The sequence below is a fragment of the Carettochelys insculpta genome, chromosome 15 (genome assembly GCF_033958435.1).
Source record: "Carettochelys insculpta isolate YL-2023 chromosome 15, ASM3395843v1, whole genome shotgun sequence".
In the NCBI taxonomy this organism is placed as follows: domain Eukaryota; kingdom Metazoa; phylum Chordata; order Testudines; family Carettochelyidae; genus Carettochelys; species Carettochelys insculpta.
Genome location: NC_134151.1, coordinates 7,389,630 through 7,409,709, shown reverse-complemented (window position 1 = coordinate 7,409,709; position 20,080 = coordinate 7,389,630). Strand labels below are relative to the sequence as shown.

The 20,080-nt window shown below is 39.8% G+C and overlaps 1 protein-coding gene across 1 annotated transcript in view; it reads left to right on the top strand.

Moving 5' to 3' along the window:
- Window positions 1-20,080, top strand: part of DOCK2 (dedicator of cytokinesis 2) — a 454,537-nt gene that overhangs the window by 60,167 nt on the left and 374,290 nt on the right. Inside the window, exons 18-22 of the mRNA XM_075010079.1 lie at window positions 1,419-1,602; window positions 1,735-1,832; window positions 4,663-4,752; window positions 7,034-7,134; window positions 9,663-9,797. Coding sequence (XP_074866180.1) covers window positions 1,419-1,602; window positions 1,735-1,832; window positions 4,663-4,752; window positions 7,034-7,134; window positions 9,663-9,797 — 608 coding nt within the window. The remainder of the gene's footprint in view (window positions 1-1,418; window positions 1,603-1,734; window positions 1,833-4,662; window positions 4,753-7,033; window positions 7,135-9,662; window positions 9,798-20,080) is intronic.

Here is a 20,080-nt window from a genome sequence, read left to right as displayed (position 1 = left end):
ACCCTAGGTCTGCTTGCACAGAAAACCTACTTTTCATAGGCCCAATCTTTGGGCAGTATTGTAAATATCAAAGACTGTGTCTCCTGAATCTGGGTATTCTGTGCTGAGTAAATTTCAGGTCATCACGCTCTCATCCATATACGCTACACTTGGTCTGCAGCCTGGCAGTTACATCTTCTGATATGGTTTTGGAAATTCTGCTTCAAACCTGAGCAGCTGTGAAATTAGAATAGCTGTAACAGTGTTACAAAGCTGTGAATTCTTGGATGTACTATATGACACAAGTAGCCATTTCAAGGGCTATGGTTAGGATTTTTTTCTCTAGTGCATCTAATGGCTCTATTTCAACATAGGCTGTATTCTGTGTATTCTGTCTATTCTGTGCTCAGCTGTTTCAAAATGCATTGTGGCCATGTAGGACACTACCCCTCATTTTCGGAAGGGGAATGTAAATGCAGCAGTTTGAAAATGCTAATGAGGCACTGGTATGAATATTCATTGCCTCATTTGCATAATGGCAGCCACTTGCCACATCAAAAGTGCTGCTTTCAAAATGCAAACTAGCCATGGAGACAGGATTCCTTCGAAAGGAAGCCCCACTTTAGAAAGCAGCCTTCTTCCTGAAAAAAAGGAGGTGCTGGATATATATATAATACACACACACACACACACACCCAGCAGCCTTAGTTCGCAAAAAAATTGGGTAAAGTGGTGCTTTGAAAATAACTTTGCTGTGTAGACATACCTTAAGATACCACCTTTCCCTTCCATCTCAATGGTCCATGCCCCTCTCCTGTTGGATCTTAATTATTCCAATGTCGTCCTCTGTGACCTTGAAAAATGCAGACTAGACTCCCTTTATTGTCCATTCAAAACGGTGCTCCAAAGAAACACTTCCAGGATTGTCACTTTGACCACGTTTACCCTATTTTTGTGCCTTCTTTGTCCTCTTCTCTACTCCATTTCTTCAAACACAAACTGCTTTGCCACTCTCCAGGCCCTTCAGGTCCTATCCCAGCTTTACTTGTCCGTCTTGTGTTTTTGAGAGAGCACCTCCAACTTTCATTCCCACACTGATACCAGCCAATGTTGTCCACTTCATACATTTTCAAACAGTACCCTTTGCAGCTTCATTTTTTTCCAGCCTCCTTGAAACTTTCATGTGATGCCTATAAAAAGAAACTTTGATAGTGGTCAGGTAGCTGGTGTACTGAGATGGCAGCTTTCTAGCTGGCTAGTATTGTCTCAGGATTTACTTGCACTCCCCCCCCATCTGTATGTATTCATCAGTTCTCTTTTACCCTTGCTTCCTTTGTATGTTATATTTGAGGCCATGACAATCCTTCTGTTTTGTTTGTGCACTGCCTAAGGCTTGTCCACTCCTGCAATACAAATGCTACATGATTAATACCTTTCAGGGCGACAGTAAGAAAATGGAGGATGCCAGTGCTTATTTGACTCTACCTTCCTCTCGCCCATATGTGGAGAATAAAGGATTGACCTTAAGTCGCAGTGCCAGCTGTGTCGGAGGGCTCTCCATAAGTGCACGGGATGCCTTTTCTATTTCAACTCTGGTTTGTTCAACAAAGCTAACTCAAAATGGTAAGCAGTTCAAACTCCTGTGTGAGTATTTGGAAAAGGCTATTATGTGCTCTTATAAAAACAAACAAACAAACAAACAAAACCCCAGCCTTGCTGAGTTTAAAAAGCTGTCTTCTCTGCCATATATTTCAGTGGGTTTACTGGGTCTTCTGAAGTGGCGCATGAAACCAGAGCTGCTCCAGGAAAATTTAGAAAAACTGAAGATTGTGGATGGAGAGGAAGTTGTGAAGGTATCTCCTTTTCAGTGTTACATTCTGTTACACAGCTGCTCTTGGGGCTCTGTAAATAGCAGCCTTCTGGGTTACTCTTCCCTTTCCAGATGATTTTGTGAGCCTACTGCTCCTCCTTTGACTGAGGATGGAACATTTAGGTTTCTGTCCAGCTGTTCATGGCATTCAACAGTTGTCTGGAAGAGGAGATTGAGTAGTGATATGGTTGGTTCATCATGACATCAACTATTTATTTTCGATATAGTAGAGAAGGCATAACCACTGTTATATCAGGACCTAGTCTTCCTCCATGCAATGGACAAAATACACCATTCCAGTGATTTGGGGAGAGGTGATGTTACAGATTACAGGCAATTATGTCTGATCGCATAAAATCATTACGCAGACAGAGCTTTCTCATGTAAGTGTAGAGGATGTTCACACAAAACAATTTCCAGGACATCATAATATCAGTCTCAGTGAAAGCGACCTGCAGTCTGCATTTATAAGAATCTAGTGGAAAAGGTATGGATAATTTTTAAATAGACAGATATTAGTGCCACATGCAATATGGGTAGAGAAATCATGTAGCCACTGTAGGAATGTAATTTAGAATTTCACTATGATTATGAGTTATGTCTTTAGGGGTCCCTTAGTTAGGCAGTTTAATGTCAGAAGTTCCCGTTTTTCACTATTCCAGAAATATTCCTAGGCCATTTTTGAATAAGTGTGCAAGAATCCAATAAATTTTTGGGTTTGGATTTGTGTTAAGCTCATGTCATTTGATTCCCTAGCAGACAGGGACATACAGCCCAAGCTGTTTGACTTCTTGCAACCATACATGTAAAATTAATTTGACGACATATCCTTTTGCACATTTGGAAATGTGTATATACAGTAAAAGTGACAATAGACATTTAGCCTAGATGAGAGTAGATTAGAGGCTGCAATACAGAAAGAGCTATTGGATAAAGTTAAGGCCCTTTGCATTAGCAAATGCAAGTGATATGCATTCACTTTAAATATAAATTATTTATTTCTCCTTGTGAAGACTACTTAAACAGCCTTACAAATAGCTAAATCTGGCTGATACAACTCCTCAATGGAAATAAATTCTGCCGCTTCCCATTCCTTCTCTTAAAGATTGATGTCTCCAATTATTTGTGTATTTTTTCCAGAAGGTAGAAAGATGGACTAAACTTGGTCTTTTCCTTGCCAAATGTTATTCCCTATGCTTGCATCCACATCTGTTTAGCTCTATATCACTAGGATAGGCACTAATACTGTCCTGTAATCAAACAAGTGTAGCGTATTTTCTCTCTGCTTGAAAGGTCTCCACACAGTTGTTTTTTGGAACACTCACCTTGATTTAAGGGAATTTAGCTGAGCTAACTCAGTCCCATAAATATTTCAGATGTGGCATCAGTCCAACTAAAACTATTCCGCCCTCCCCCTGACATTGGAACTTTACTTTGCACCCAGAGTTTCGTCTCCAGGAATGTATAAAACTGACTTATGCAAAACAGGTGACAAGGGCTTGGCACACTTCATACTTAAGGGACATAAATAGTATCTATGGCTGTGTGATCAGTTTTTACCTCTTATGAAGTCAGTTACTTTTTGGTTCTTTTGGGTTCTCTAGGAGAATGCACTATCTCTGATACTACCCTCTGTGGACACATTTAAATGTCAAAAATCCCTTGCAAATGTAGTAGTATATATTGGCCAATAGAAGATGCAGCCATTGGTGCATGTTTTTACAGGGCACAAGTCTACTTTTCGCTTTTTTGGTTCACTGTCTGATTTTCATTTGTACACATTACTTGTACAACAGATGCATGCACTCTCTGAAATGGTGATACCCCTGAAGTCACAGCTGGGGATGAAATAGGAGGAGAAATTGTCAGCTCTCAAGGAGATTCTGGGATATGGAGTGGGTTTGGGGGTGCAATTTAAAAATTTGAAAAGTCTGTCAATTACATCTGTTGTCACCTGACTTTGTCCCAGTCAGGAGCAAGCATGTGATTGTCAATACAGCCAAAATTCTAATGTGGCAAAGAGGCATAACTCAGTAGTTGATCAAGTCTGTCTGTTGATGTAGCTCAATGTATATAACAGAAATACACACTTATTCCAATGTATTATGTTGCTTCCATCACCCTCCCTTTGGTTAACCATATACAGTTCTGACGTCTGTTAACTCATGCCAGAATTCATTAATTCCTTTTTATGAGAGAATCTTCAGAAGTCATGTAAGACTCAGACTTGCTGGACTGGCCTATTTTTGAGACAAAGTCTGTCTTCTGAAAAAATAGCTCGCTAATGCTTAGCTGATTTTGCAGCATGCTCCCACCTCGCATGTCAAAGAAAATTGACTTGCATGCCACTCTTGGCACCTGTGCTGGGAATTGCTGGCCCCTGCGTTAGTAGCTACCTCTGTTCTCTTGAGCTTGGACAGGATTGGAGGGAAGGAATGTAGTAACTATTAGGGACTGGAGCCCGAGCCAAAGCCAATTCTGATCAATGGGTTTTGGCTCTGAATCTAGAGGGATAAAGAGGGATACATGTCTTCTGTGCTGATATCTTTTCAAGATAAAAATAGCAAATATTGATCACTCACAGACAAGAATTGTTTTATTTCTATACAAACTACAGGTAATGCTATCACTCTTTGAACTAAGCGCATATTATGCACTGACCTATGTGAATCTTCAGGAATATGGGCAACTTCCAGGAACTCCAGGCCACAGTTTCTGAGGTGCATCATAACACAACTTTTTCCTAGGAGCCTTCAAAATCCATTCATATTTCAAGTTAAATTATTTTATCTTGTTTTTTTTCTATTCTATAGTTTCTCCAAGACACGTTGGATGCCCTATTTAACATCATGATGGAACATTCCCATAGTGATGAGTATGATATTCTAGTCTTTGATGCACTGGTAAGAATCATTGCGGGGCAGGGGGTGCCTAAACTGCAAATAGGAAAAACAAAACAAAACATGCAAATGGACTCAATAAGCATTGAAGGCACTGCACTATTACAGTGGCCTAAAAGACACTATAGGGTATTTACATCTCAAGGAATTGGTATTAAAATAACATGAAAACTAGTTGATGAAACGTTGCCTTCTGAGTGTGTCTTGTTACCTGCACAAATTTCTTTATCCCTTGCACACTTCCAGGACACACCCACATTTACCCAGTTCCTAGGGCTCAAGGGGTGACCCTGTTAATTTAAACTCCTACTCTTACCCGGTTCCTAGGCTCTGGGTATAATTCCTTGTGTGTATGCAGAACCAGTGCCACTGAAAAAGCCTTGCAAAATAATATCTTTATTCTTTATTGACAATTACCAAGCAAGCAGAATACATCCTAAGCACTCAGTGAGATGCTCACCAGTCCTGATAAAGGCAGGCAGGCTTCCCCTGTTTGGTTAAAGTCAGTCTTTCTGAATGCTGGTTGTTGCACCTCAGGGCCTGGCAGACCTGGTCTTGGGGGTGAGTCCTTCTAGGTTTCTTCCATTCTTCCCACTGTGTTCATTCTTTCCTTCTGCTATTTTCTCCAGGGACCCCAGTTTAAGTACTGAAACTTGAGTCCTGCTTAGCTATACCAATTATATCCTTAACCAATTATTTTAGTATAAGTTTAATAACATTCATAACCTACTGCAACAGAATTATCTAAGCAATTATACCCCACCACCTTACTTTGATTTACTCCTAGCAAAAATATACAGCAAACAATTACAAACCAAACAGAATTCATACAGGCAAGAGTAGAAAAGTGAGGACAATCATCATACTACAAACTCAGTTAGTCAACAGCATTTAACTAAGTTTTCTTTTCCCGTCTTGAGATGTGCTTCCTTTTACTTGGTGACAGTGGGTGGCATTAGGCTGTGGTCTCCCTCTTAACAGCCTGGTGTACACTGTTGTAATGAAATGAAGATGTAATGCAAATATGACTTGTAGCTTCACAATTAATGGCTGCTACTTTTTATTCTGGCTGCAGAGGAAGGCTTCAGGCCTCTCAATATGGTTATAGAGAGCCATATTTGTATACTGTTACAGTCTCATTGTGTGGACTGACTTACGACCGTAAGTGCCAACCTCAGCAGACTGTCAAAAAGGAGGGCAGAAACCCCAAACTGATATTTTCTATAAAGCTGTAACAGATGTGAACTCCAAAGGTACTACAGCAGTCTTATCATGGAGGTCGACATAGTGTCCTTGAACAGTCACGTTTAGTTTGCTCGTTGGCTGCTCAGGCAAACGAGATTAAGTGATAAATGGTCACTTGAAGATCACAAAATACTCGATTGCTCCCAGTCTCAACAGATGAACTTATGCCTAAGATCTCTCAACAAAGACAACACCTGTAGCCAGACCTTTTAGTAAACTAAGAATTTGACTAGGAAAAATGAATCAGTTATTTACAAGTTAAAGTGGGCTACACACACACACACACACACACACACACACACACACACACACACACACACACGAGTTAGTCTGTAGTTCAAAAGATGCTGCATAGAGACATCTATCAATTCAAAATACCTTGTAGGGCAAACTCACAGTAACCATGGGTACCTCTGCTTCAGCTTAGAATTTCTGCCCCAGTCAGAGCCCAAACATCAAAAGAGAGGAGATCTTTTTCTTTGTTCTATCTTTTAATTTCCTCCTCTAGCATTTAAGCTGACAGTAAGGGGCTTCCTTGCATGTAAAATCTTTGTGGGTGTGAGACAGCTCTTAAGTATTTGATGTTCTGCAATGGCCCATTTAGTTCTTATAAGTCCTTCTTGATGGCAGTGGACTGTTCCTTCTGCCTGGATTCACTTTTATCATTATAAACCAAAACTGGCACATCGTCTTATGGCATGGGGTACAGACATGGTGAGTGACCTTAAGTTCACGAAGTAAATTAAAAGCATATCATAGAGTCTAAAAATACTCTTATAAATCCAGTACCCATCCTTAAACATGCTAATTCAGGTGAGCTGCACTGTTTTCCACCAATGGTTTGTTGGTGTTAAGCTGGCATCTCAGGCTTTGGTGAGAGCTGGCAGCCTCAGAATGAATATCTAAATTTGTTGAAACCATGCACAAAATAAGTTCTTTAAAGTATTTGTTTCCAAACAACAGATACTCAGGAATCTGATATTTCTATTTTAATGTGGTACCTGGGGGGCAAATGCTAATTAGATGAATCTCCCTTTAGATTTATATAATAGGACTTATTGCAGACAGGAAATTTCAACATTTCAACACTGTTCTGGAGGCGTATATCCAGCAGCACTTCAGTGCAACTTTGGCTTACAAGTAAGTTTTATTTTGTTCTTTACATGTGTTTTTTTTTTTTAATTCCCATCTTGTTTTTGCAAATAACTTAAATCTCATTAGCTATTTTGATAAAGGACAATGATACATTGGCCATATTGGATAGTTTGTTTACTTCTCCTGCAGTCCAAACTCCTATAGATGTCAAAGATGACTAAACATGCATAGGTCCAGAAGAAAACCTTAAGCGATTCAAGGTTTGTTCATATGAAGTAGACTGATGATACCAGTTTTGTGCAAAATCTGGCAGAAAGCAATAACCAGAAAAAGCCTCAAAATGCAGTGGTTGGATGTATAGTAATGCATGAGTCTCTCTGGTACTGAAAAGCCTACAGCCTGATGTCATAACCTCAGCATTCATCAGTGCTTGCTTCGGGTGGTTGTGGTTATGACAGTGTTGAATTCAGCACATTCCTTTGGTAACCCCCTTTTTGCAGGGATCCCCTACAGTCACCCACGAACATTGCAACTCTGCGCCTATGTGGAATCCTAAGTACCAGGACCTCCACTTTCTATCATGTAGTAGGTTGTAGGTGCAATTGATCACTGAAGGTCAATTCAGTTGTGATTCAGAGAAGACAAGCTTATGTTCTGAAGATGCTTTTGCTGCTTCATCAGTTTGTTCACAGGAAGTTCTCAGGATTTGTATGTTGTAATGAAAGCCTGTAGTAACGGGTTGGTCACAGATTTTGTCAGTGGCATTTTCTGGCAAAAATGTTGAATTTGGTTATTTTTAAAAAAAAAAAAAAAAACTTCCCAAAAGCAGGAGTAGGTTTCCAGCTTGAGAAAAGTCAATGGAAATTTCAATAGTGTTTTGTTTTGGATATCCTTGAAATGAAAATTCAGCTTTACAGGTTGAACCTGTGCATTTTGAAAGGTGACCTTACTTGGACTCATCATCATCAATAACTGTGGCTCGGTGTCCAATGTCTCCCTCACTATTTCCTTCCATCTTTCCCTGTCCAGTGCAGAGTGGTTTAGTTTCTGTAGACTAGCTTTGCACCAATCTACTATATCGTCTACCCATTTTCTATGGGGTCTGCCTCCCCTATTTGAACCATCCATTATGCCGAATACCAGGGTCTTGATCTTTCGTTCGTCGTTCATTCTGCAAATATGCCCAAAGAGCTGTAGCTTCTCTTTTATAACTTTCTGCAGCATACTTGGGCTGAGAATGGTTAAAATATGGGGAGGAAGGAACCTGGAACAGTTCTTTGGTTAATGCATATTTGAGATTTTATATACACCAATTCAAGATAGGGAGTGGCAGGTGTTGGGGAGGATAGTCAAACTATCAAATGTTTCTGTAGTGGAAAACTGTTTCCAACCCACTTCTAATAATGAATCGCCAGAAACCCCATTTTAAGGTGACTTGATGCTTTTGAAATTCTAATGACCAAAACTGAGAAACTCAATTTCTCTATAGTTGGAAGACTGTTGGCAGAACCTCATAGTATAAACATAGCCTACGCTGACAAGAAGAGTCTTCTCTATTGGCACAGGAATTACCTCCCTGAATGATGTTAGGTATATATATGGTGGACAAAAACACCTATAGTTTAATCCTTTACATGTATTATATTTTCTTGTGCAAGGAATGTTGCCATTAAAAAGAGTGACACTGAATCAGTTTCCAGGATTATCAGCTATGGTGTTGATTGGTTTTTGTACTCAAGTTTATTTCAGATTAGGTTATTTGCTGGCCATTCTCATCATAGTTAAAGATTTTGTACAATTGGCATGTGAAGTGCAGTAAACCCTTGAGATACGCGCAACCAAGTTGCATTGTGTCTTGAATTAACATGACGGCTGCCCTTGACAGGAGTCGGAAAGTGCTACTGTCAAGGGTGGCAGCTGCGAGTCAGGCCGCAGTCCCTGACAGGAGTGGGCGAACTACTCCTGTTGCGGAGGCTGCCTGACTCTTGGCTGCTGCCCCTGACAGGAGCGGATTCCTGGTCTCTGGAATGGGGAGGAGCTAGGAACCAAGAGACAGCCTTCATCAGTTTCCTGCCTCCAAGGAGTGGACAGGAGCCCCTTGTTCCTCGCTCCCCTCCATGGCACATGGCTGGTCAGTCTCCCAGGTCCCTTAAGTGGTGGGGAGCTAGGAACCAAGTGCCAGCCTGGTTTCTGACTCCCTGCCATGTGCTGGTCAGTTTCCTGGGTCCCGCAAGCGGGAGCAAGATGGGAACCAGGCTGTGCCCTGGTTCCCGACCCCCCCGCTACTCTGGGAGCCAGGAAACTGACTAGCCTTAGAGGGTTGATCAGTTTCCCAGCTCCTGCAAGCCTAGGGGAGCTGGGAACCAGGCAGCAGCCTAGTCCCTGTCTCCCCTTGACTTGCATGAAAATTTGAGTTATATGGGGGTTTCAGGAACTCGACCCCTATGTAACTCAAAGGTTTACTATAGTAGTTTTTTCTATTGAACAGCAGATTAACAATGTTAAGCAGTTTACTGAGATGGAGCTAGTTATGCATTTTTTAAACAGTTTGTTTTAAATTATCCTTAATTCAGGAAACTTATGTCAGTTTTGAAGACTTACTTGGATACCTCCAGCAGAGGAGAGCAGTGTGAGCCTATATTAAGAACTTTGAAAGCACTGGAATATGTGTTCAAATTCATTGTTCGGTCAAGAACATTATTTTCACAGTAAGTACTTGTCACACACCTATAGGAACTTTCTGATCAGTTCTTAATCTCAAATTGAGCATGAAAGTTATCAGATACTTGGTGTACTTGGTCTACAGTTCAAGAATACTTTATCCAGGAGGTGTATGTTTGGGTTTTTTTTGGTTTTTTTTTTTTTTTTTGAATGAAAATTATCAGAAAAAGTAAACAGCCACCTTCCATTTCATTCAGACCATATATTCCAGAGACCTCCTAAAATGATAACCTTTCTTGAAGGGGGATTACCAGTGTGGTCAGATTATTTTGCCCTCTGTTTATCTTGGGCCAAACAACTAGGACAGATTACCTGATGCTTAGATGCCTATATTTCAGATTATTCTGTTTAACAGACCAGGCATTTCCCAGCAGAATGGAGTAATTTTGGACTATCATAATTTAATTAAGTTTTAGATATTCACTTAATTTTAGAGGGACTGATTAAAAGGAGTTAGGTATGGATAGGTCAGCATAATGACAACTAGTCAAATGGAACATGGCAACAAGCTTTTCATTAGGAATAACAATTTTGGGAGGAATTATTTGAATTATTAGTGTGGTTGACTGTGTCCCATGTTTTTGTGGAAAAATTTTAGATGTTGGATATGCATAACTAGAATATGCTTTATGCAAAATTCAGCATGCAATCTCTTTTGAAAAACTTGTAATCCACTTTATGTATGGTTCCCTGCATGCGTGTATCTTTGTTATTTGTGAAGTTAGAAATATGACATGTAAACCTGCTCATTAATCTAGATAGTCGACTGAAAGCCATTAGCGGTACTAAGGAACTTAATGTCCCAATGCTCAAGACAATGAACTGTAAATAATTTTGCTTTTTCCTGTAAGGCCAAACTGTGGTTGGTCCTGTAAAGATAGGTTTCAGCATGAGGCGGCATGGTCATGGTTCTTGAATTTTGTATTTTTCTGTTTGGGTGGTGTGGCTGTAATGAAAGAGTCCTGCCCTGTACAAATCTGTTTTAAGGGAGGAGGGAGCAAATAATGAGGGTCTTCAGTTGGCTTTTTGAAACTGTGCCCTCACCTCTGGAAAAAAGAGAACTGTAACAAGAAGGGTGGAGGACCATTGCTGTGCCCAGGTCAGAGAAATAGATCAGCTCTTGCTTATGGAAAAACCCTTTAAACCTGTGTGAGGGAGAATTCTGCACTTCCAAGGGAGGAGGAAAGTCTGGGTAAGTTAATGGAGCTTTTCCATCCCTACCCTCTTTGACATGATTCTATGGTTTCTTATCTTTGTTGGTTTATATTCTGAACATAAGGAAGAAGTCTCACATGCAGGTAGAATTACCATAAGAAAAATGCTTATTTCACCCCTGAAATTAAGATAGTTGTCTGTCCTTTTGGTGTTTAGCCCTTAATATTTGAAAACCAACAAAGATCTCATTACTAAACCTAACTATGTTAAAAAACAGATCTCTTAAGTCAGGTGGTTCTTAAAGAAAAATACTAGTCATCCTTTGCTCTTCAAATGTTCAATCTCTTTATGGATCCACTTCTATATAGGGGGAAAAATGAATCAATGAAAGCTTGACTTGGAAAGGCAAATTTCTCTTAGATTAGTACACAGGATTCTCTGAAGTCCAATGAAAGCTTTGTTAGGTGTCCAAAAGTATAAAAATTTCCCTGTAATACCTTCCTATAATAATGTGATGAAAGCACTGTTGTGTGTAATTTATTTCCAGAGACTCCCCTTTCCAACTTACTTAGCCCATGAAGTAGGGTTTCAGTTACTCGTTAACCTATTAGTTGTTTGTGTTCCAGGAACAACTAGAAGCCACAGAACAAATTACTGGTATCTTCCCCAAAGAGCTCGCAATCTACTTAGATGACGGGAGACAGATGGAAATAGATTGGGAGGGGGAGTACAAGGAAACAATCCAACAATATTGGTCAGCATGATTAGTAGTAGTCTCAGCACACCGGTGGCTCAATGGTTATGAAGTCTGGCTACATTGTAGACATCGGGATTTGAAGGACAATGAGACATACTTGTGGATGATCATGGGATGACAAAAGCATGACAATGCTTGTTTCAAACATTTAATAGTTGTGCAGTGGGGGGACTGGCATCATGGGTCGATAGAAGAGGGCAGTGACATCACAATACTGAAAGAGATGAGAGGGAAGATGGAATAGGTCATGAAGGGACTTGAAAGTGAAGATAAGTATCTTCTGCTGGATGCGACTAAAAAAGAGGAGCTAGTAGCAGGATCCAAAGAAAAGGAGACACAATCAAAGCAACAGATATCTTTTTGCAACACAGTGTTGTCATAATTATGATATGAGTTTGGTGTGTGCTACATTTTAGTTATGTGGATAGATTAGTAAGGCCTCACCAGAGAGGTATTATGCAGAAGGAATCTGCAAAATTTGAGGTTGTCATATCTAGGATACAAATAAGAGTTTTCAGTTGAAGATGACTCCTAGGACATGGGCCTCAGTGATGAGCAGAATTGTAAAGGAGGTAGTAGGGAGGTCTTATGGGGAAACACTGGCCTCACTTTTAGCAGTACTGAGTTGAGCTGAAAGCAGAAAAAGAGAGTAGTGAAACACAAGAGAAGTGCTCTGATTTGTAAGAAATGAGGGGAAGTAGTCATTTTATTAAATTTTCTCCAGGAAAAAATTGGATCCCGTGCAGAGACAGAAGGGGAAGGTTTGAGAAGCATCTCAAAGGTGGTGAAAAGGTGACAGAGATTCTAGGTATTAGAATCCATAAAATAGAGAAGGGGAATGTTTTAGTTAAGAAGCTGGTGAAAGTGAAGGGCCAGTTGTGCTTCTGTGACTCTTACAATGATGTCGCTATAACAGTGTGGCTGTGTTGTATTGATGTGGTTGAAGCTTGTTTGAAAATGGGCTAAGTTGCATCACTGCACCTGTAATGAGACAAGGGGATATTCTGTCCTGCATGTGTGTGGAGACAGAGTATTCCAATTAAAATCAATGTTCCCTCCTTGATGCTCCTCCCCCTTTCTTTGGGAGAAAATAGCAAATGCCCTGAGTATAAAATCCATGAGTCTACATATCTCACAGGAGCCTTCTCCCAATGTATATATGCGAGTGTGCAAACACATACCCTGGCCCATGTATTCACAGCTGAGCAATCTACAGCTTTAAGTTAATACAGAACAAGGAGAAAAACCGTAGGGCAAAAATTATTTTAACACAGGGGAAAGTAACATCTAATCACAACAGTAATTACTTGAGCTAAATGTTTCAGCCTCTTAATTTAGCTATTCATTTCTATTACTAATTTGTTTTGTCCACTTAAAGTGTGGATCAGCGTATCTGGTGCCAGAAATACAACTCAGCTTTCCTTTAGTTCTGCTGATTTTTATAAGTAAATGTCTGCTCTTTCTGTATGGTAAAGGACTTTCAGTAACTACATCAAATGAACTATTACAATGGCACTTGTAAAACATCATAAATCTCTTCTTCTACATGATTTTTTTTTTGTGTAAACATTATGCACTGGTTGTAATGATAGGCTATGAGTAAGTTTTGCCATCACTGAAAACAATAAATTTCACTGCATTATTTGCAAAGATCAAACATTATCGCAGGCATTTGGAATTTGTGAATTAAATTTCTAACAGCAAATTATCAAATGTTTGATTTTATCATTATATGGATTTTTATAGTGTTGCTTTTTATGCAAGAACTTCCACTTTAAATCTGACAAAGTGATTATAGCTAATTATTTCAGAATGCTATTTGCTTAATGGGGACCAATGCACAATATAATATCCTTACTAAAGTGATAGACAAGAACATTTTAGGCCTCAATGTATTATCTCCTTAATTGTTGCTATTGTGATGACAAAAAACTATATTACCAGGAAATGCCCAGCCTCTCTTCCCCATGTCTCCCCTCCCCAATAAACTTATAATCTTATAGCCGCATTTTTCAGAAATCCCTTAGAACTTTTGCTATTGACTCACTAATTGTGAAAGTTTGGACTCAACTAAATCTCTACTTTCCCCGATTTGAAATTTCAGTAGCTGTTGGCATTTATGTAGTTCTGCTCATATACAGATCTTAAAGCAACTAAAGATTGTTACTGCAGTGTTACTGTGCTCTTTTCACAAAGAGATAGAGAACAAGAGTTAGTTAGCACTGCCTGTTAAACATTTGGGATTGATTGTACATAGGCACCTTCAGGCACAATCTGTGATTCTTAGGTTTATTAGCAGACAATTAAAATAGTACTGGAAATGGCATTAAACTCAACCAGACGTGGGAGAGGATTTGAAAAATGGGGCTATATCTGCTCATTCTCCCATCTCTTTTGCAATGGACTGGCAGAGTGAGAGTACGTGACACATTCTGGAAAATGGCGTAATAGTGAAAACTGCTGTGTATGATTTCCCAGTGCCAGTGGCACAGTGGTTCTGGGAACAGCCCCTCTTAATCAAGTCTAATGTGGCCATTGGATGAATGCATTGTTCTGTCTCTTTAAGGTGTAATGAAGGGATAAAATACGTATCCATTAATAAAAATGAGATCAGCATTATGTCACTTACCGACAATTGTGTTGTGCAGAATCTGTTTATGACATCAGTTGTAACTTCCATCCCGCATCATGACTTCCGACATGCATACAGACAAGGTAATTTTTAAGATTTAACAGTTGGGCAATGGACACTGGCATCATGGATCCATGGAAGGGAACGGTGACATCACAATACTGAAAGAGATGACAGAGAAGATGGAATAGGTCATGAAGGGACTTGAAATGGAAGACAAGTATCTTCTGCTGGATGTGACAGAGAAGGAGGAACTAGTAGCAGGTTCCAAAGAGAAGGTGACATGGGAATTACAATACCTACAGTACACAATGAAATTGTACAAACTGTTTATATACATTGAAAGAAAGATACAAAAGATATTGATGTAGAGCTATGTCAGTTTAACACATTTTAAAAGCTGTAAAAACAATAAGAAGTCCCATGGTACCTTTATGGATGGATTTTTTGGAGCATCAGCTTTCCTGGGCGAAGACTTACTTCGTTTTCATGCATCTGCTGAAGTGGGTCTTCGCCCAGGAAAGCTGATGCTCCAAAAAATCTGTTAGTCTATAAGGCACCACAGGACTTCTCATTGTTTTTATACATACAGGCTAACATGGCTACTCCTCTGATACTTAAAAGCTGTGTAGTATTCAGTTTATTGCACAACTTTCCTGGTGGGCAACCTCAGTGTAGACCAAATACCTAGCTTCATCCTTGCCCCATTTTCCTTGTCCCCAGAGGATTGTAACAGGGTGACATCTCTCTCAAGTCATCTCCATGGCAGTGTGCATGGAGCAGCAGGCCTATTTCTGAGCATTCTGTGAGCCTCCCTGTCCCTGGGCTTGCTCCTCAATGAGCCCAGCAGGGCCTGTTGCAGTACCTTAGTTTGAACAGTCTCTCTGCTTCTTCTGGGATATCTCAAATTGTCCCTGCTTTGGTATATAACAGTATCCAGGAGCTCACTTGCTAGAGACCATGTCTTTTTCCTCTTGGGACCTTCCTGGCCCCAGCTATCCAGCTAGGCCACTAAAAAGGCTTAGTTCCCCCTTTTGGGGTAGATCAAGAGTCAAGATCACTTCTGCAGTTATTCATGAGCATGGTGAGCGGGAGAGATCGAGGCCTCCTTTGCTCCATGTGGGACCTTCTGATGGTGTCTTACACAACCACTCTAGTTAGCCTGGGAAGTCCCTTTCCACTACCCTTTTGTGGGGCACAGTGTTGGGTCTGTCAGACCTCTAGCAGATCTCCTTTCCATTTACCCAATTAATAGAGCTGTGACACCTTCCCAGTGTCAAACATATATTCTTTTCTTAGCTGTTACAAAAACAGAGTCTGAGAAAAATCACTTTGTGTAATTCCAACAAATTTCATGGTACGTTTATTCACGTGGAATGCCCATTTGTTTTGGACATCTGCCAAAAATGCCCTTCTGGCATCAAACAGGAATGTGTATATGGAAATGCTCTCTAGCCTTGCCTATGAAGTTAATACTATCACTCTTGACAGCAGCACATTTACAAGGCTGTGGTGCACTACCTTTGCTAACTGATTACTACTACTACTTAACCCTTGTACTCTGAGTGGAGCATAAGTCATCTACAAGTCTCCTCCATGTCAGTCTGTCTCAGGGCAAAACTTCTAGCTGACACCAGGAGTATGTCAGTTGTTGTACTTCCATCCCAGTGGATTGTCTCCACTTTTGTGGGCTCCAGATGAGAGCACATCTTCCAGGTCATCCACTCCCAGTGTAATGATGGTGTTATTGGACTAGTAGATCCTCATTGTCCTGGTCTTTCCCTTGTTACTGCTCAGTCCAGCCATTGTGGCAGTTTAGTCTAGTGTTGTGGACTTTTCTTCCATGCTTTCATTTCACTGTGAAAGAAGGGCAACAATATCAGCAAAATCAGTGACTTTTGTGCCTTTAACCTTTGCTAGCGGTGAAAGTTCAATGATGGAGAATTGGAAATTTAATTTTAAATGCATTTTAAAGACTTAAACTAAGGGTTAATAAGCAAAAATCATGATCTTCTAAACGCTTGCAAGATGCTAAGTATTTTAGGGACAAACTCAGTTGTGGTGATATTTCTTAAATAAAATACTGGGGATGGAATGATTGATCACTTCATACTGATAAGGGAGAAAACTGTCTCCTATTTGCAACTAAATATTTCTAGAGGTCTGTGCTCTAACATTAAGATAGCTCTTCTGCACAACAGTAACAGGAATATGAGCTTCTATCTGCTGTTGCTTCTGAAAAGACCACAAAAGATGACGTTGGTGGGGGCAAGGGTGAACTTTGAAAACCAAATTATTGAATACACATGTAGGTTCTGAAACGCTATATTTTAAAAATTTGGAAAACTGAATTAGAGCAAGTAAAAAGGGGAAGGAAAGTGTAGCTCCCGCAGCTTGTGTAGTTGTTTGATGAAGCTGTTGGACATGATTAGTATGCTTTGTAAGGTACTTGAAGTAAGCACTGATTTCTAAGTGAACGAGTTCCAAAAGAACTGAATTGTTTTCAGGTACACAGATTAATTTGTATTTCAAAGAATTGGTGGTAGCCTTTAGGTTAACTTACAAGTTGTAACTGCTTCCCTACCTGGCCTCCTTTAGGACAAGTCATCTTCATGATGTTGAAAGATTTAACTAGAATTTTGGTGTATATCACCATTTTATCTTGATGGAGCCATAAACAGCTTAATGCTGCTATTGTGCTCACAAAAATCAATTTTCACTCATCAGTATGTCCATTGGTAGGTAGCCCCAGTAAAAGCAATGATACAGCCCTTCTCCCACAGTGTTTCCTGTAAGCTGAGTGCTTGGGCTGTCACCCAGGAGAGATGCCAATGATCAGAGTGTCCACAGCTGGCAACATAAGTTTCTAATGATGGTGCAAATCTGCATATGCCCTGGTGCACATAATAAAATTTATTCTGCCCATGGACGGAAAAATTAGAAATAACACTGCTCCCCCAGAACCTTCAATATCCACGTCTGTTAGTTGTACTATGGCTACTGCAGAACTGAATTAGTTTCTTATTCTGGTGCAGTCATTGATCTACTAGTTATGTAATTACAGCTAGCTGCAAAAAAATGGTGAAATCTTTTTGTCAAATGCCATTTTGGGTTGATCTACGCAATTGTTGAATTTGGGTCTGTCATTAATTGTTTCCATCAAAATTCTGAAAAATAGAAGTAGAATTTTGAAATGAAATTTTGATTTTTCTTTTTGTTTTAAATTCAAAAGTATTTAAGTTAAGGAATTTACTTTGATATACTGTAAAAACTGTGCAACTCTTCTTCTCTCCCCCGAGTAAATGAAATGTTTCTTTTCCATTCAAATAAAATATTTTGTTGAAACTAAAACACACACAACATGTTTTGTTGATCCAAAACAAATTAATTGCATTTTTTGGAGGAGGAGCAAGCGCACAGTGTACAATTATTTTGCAAAGTTCGACAGATGAATAGAGATGGGCAAAACTTTTTGACAAATAGTACATCAAGTGAAAAGTGCATTTTCTTTGTGATACTGAAGCTGTTCCTAAATTTGGGTCAATATACTGAAAAATATCCCTAAACAACCTGAAGTGAAAAACAAAAAACAAATCTGTTTGGGCCAAGTGAAACATCTTGTAATACGCAAAATTAACCTCCTCTCTCAAACCGGGTGGCAGGAGGCAGAGTGCTCCTGGTTTGAGGTGGAATACAGCATGACTTTTTTCACTGGCGTGGAGGAGAAAAGTTTAATTTTGTCTCAAACTGAATTTTGATTATTCAGTTTAGTCTCCAAATTCAAAAATAAACCCTCCATTCAGGTCCATACTTGCTACTTTTTCTACTCCATAGATCAGACATTAGAATTTTATGATGCTGAGTGCAGCATGTTATGTTTTTCACTGAGCAATTTTTTTCCTACAAAAATGAACGTGAGCTGCATCTCCAGACTCTCAGCTAGCTCCTGTTAACATTTCTGCTGTGTATATCAGCCTGCAGTGAAGAAAGGAGTGAGTGATGTACCAGTAACAGTCAACATGACAGATACGGTACTAAAACATGAAGGTCACTTCTTTAAATGAGACTTTGAATTAAAGCATTCAGCTGACAAAAATACATTCTCCTTGGCCTGGCCTGCTAATTATATGGCAAACTCCAGTTTTTAATTTAATATTTTCTGCCATGCACTCCCTCTTATGTTGCTCTCATGTGCTGTGGTGTGAGTGCACGAGTGGGTGGGAGATTAGTTGCCTATTTTGGAAATCTATTTTTTTCTGAATAAATATAGGTTGATCTAAAGCTGTTGGAGGAGGAAGTTGCAGGCATTTGAGAGTATCTACAATACAAATCTCCCCAAGCAACCATACTATTAAAATATATATAAAAGAAATGCTTATAAGAAGTGCTCAGAGACTTACTACATTTGTGCTAAAATTACCACCCCAGTGAAAAAAAGCCTTAACTTTGAACTTCTGGTTTTGAATTAGAATTTCAATATTTCATTTTGAAACTTCTGTCGTTCCCAGCTCTAGTGTAAATGAATGCTTTTGTGCCGTTGCAACAGGAGAGTTGAGCCTGCTATGGCTCTCAGTTATAGATTTTAGGTCTTGAATTTGGGTTATGGAGATTCAGTAGAGGTTTCTGTTTCCGTCCCCGGTACCGGTCCAGTTGGTGATTGGCACACAGCAGACACTGGGAGTATTTTTGCTAAAACTAACCCAAGACCATGCGGTACATTGCAACAAATCACATTGAGGCGCAGTTTTTAAGCATGCTATCTCTGTGCCCAGTAAGAATAAATTGTTAGGCTGCAGTTTTACAAGGACAAACTGCACCACACCCTTCAGTACTGTCCAGCCAGCTGCTGCTGATTTAATGGAACTGTTTATTACCCATGTTTCCTTTTGCCAGACTGACCCAGAAAGGAGGAGGAAACCTGTTGGGTATGAGGCGGTGTTTCTTTTCAAGAGGAGACCAATTATTTGTGCTTAAAAAGATAATATTTCCCTTAATAAAAGTAATCTGCTTCATTTTTTTAAGGTTGTTTTTTCTGAGCTGATGTTGAGGTTGAGACCATTCTTTTATTTCCCCCACCGCCAATTTATTCCTATCACTGTAATTTGCCACCTCTCCTCAGAGGCTACAGATGCTTGGTAATTAAAAGAGTAATATATAGTGAAAGCAGTGCGGGAAAGAGAGAGATGTAATCATGATCGCTAGAGTTGGCTGCTTATTCATCATGAGGGAGCACTTTTTATCCCTTTGGCAAGCAAGCTAGTCACAGAGCAAGGGCCAAGTTTTGATTTGTGGTATTGCTGCCATCCTACTGAAATCCAAGATTTAACAGAAACCAAAAGATCCCCTGAAATCAATCAGCTGTTTATGAATGTAGTCATTCAGCAGGAAAGGTGTCCATATCAATGTGGTTAAAGCATTGAATTTTTGTATAACAGCCAGTGCTGAAAATGTTGAGTCCTTAGTTATGTGAGCACAAAGCAAATGTCATTGTTTTTCGTTTTTACCCTTTCACAGCTGTCCTGTTTACTGTATGAGCTGAGAGGAGGATCCAAAACAAACCAAATCTATCTGCTTTATTAATTTGTTCTGCTAAGTGGGTGAGGTTGTATTTTTTTTATTAGAATGTCATGGGCTCATACGCCCCACCACCCTTCAGGACAAGGAGTAGATATATCACAGCCCCATCACCAAGCCGAAAGGGTGCATCATTTCTCAGGACTGTGTGG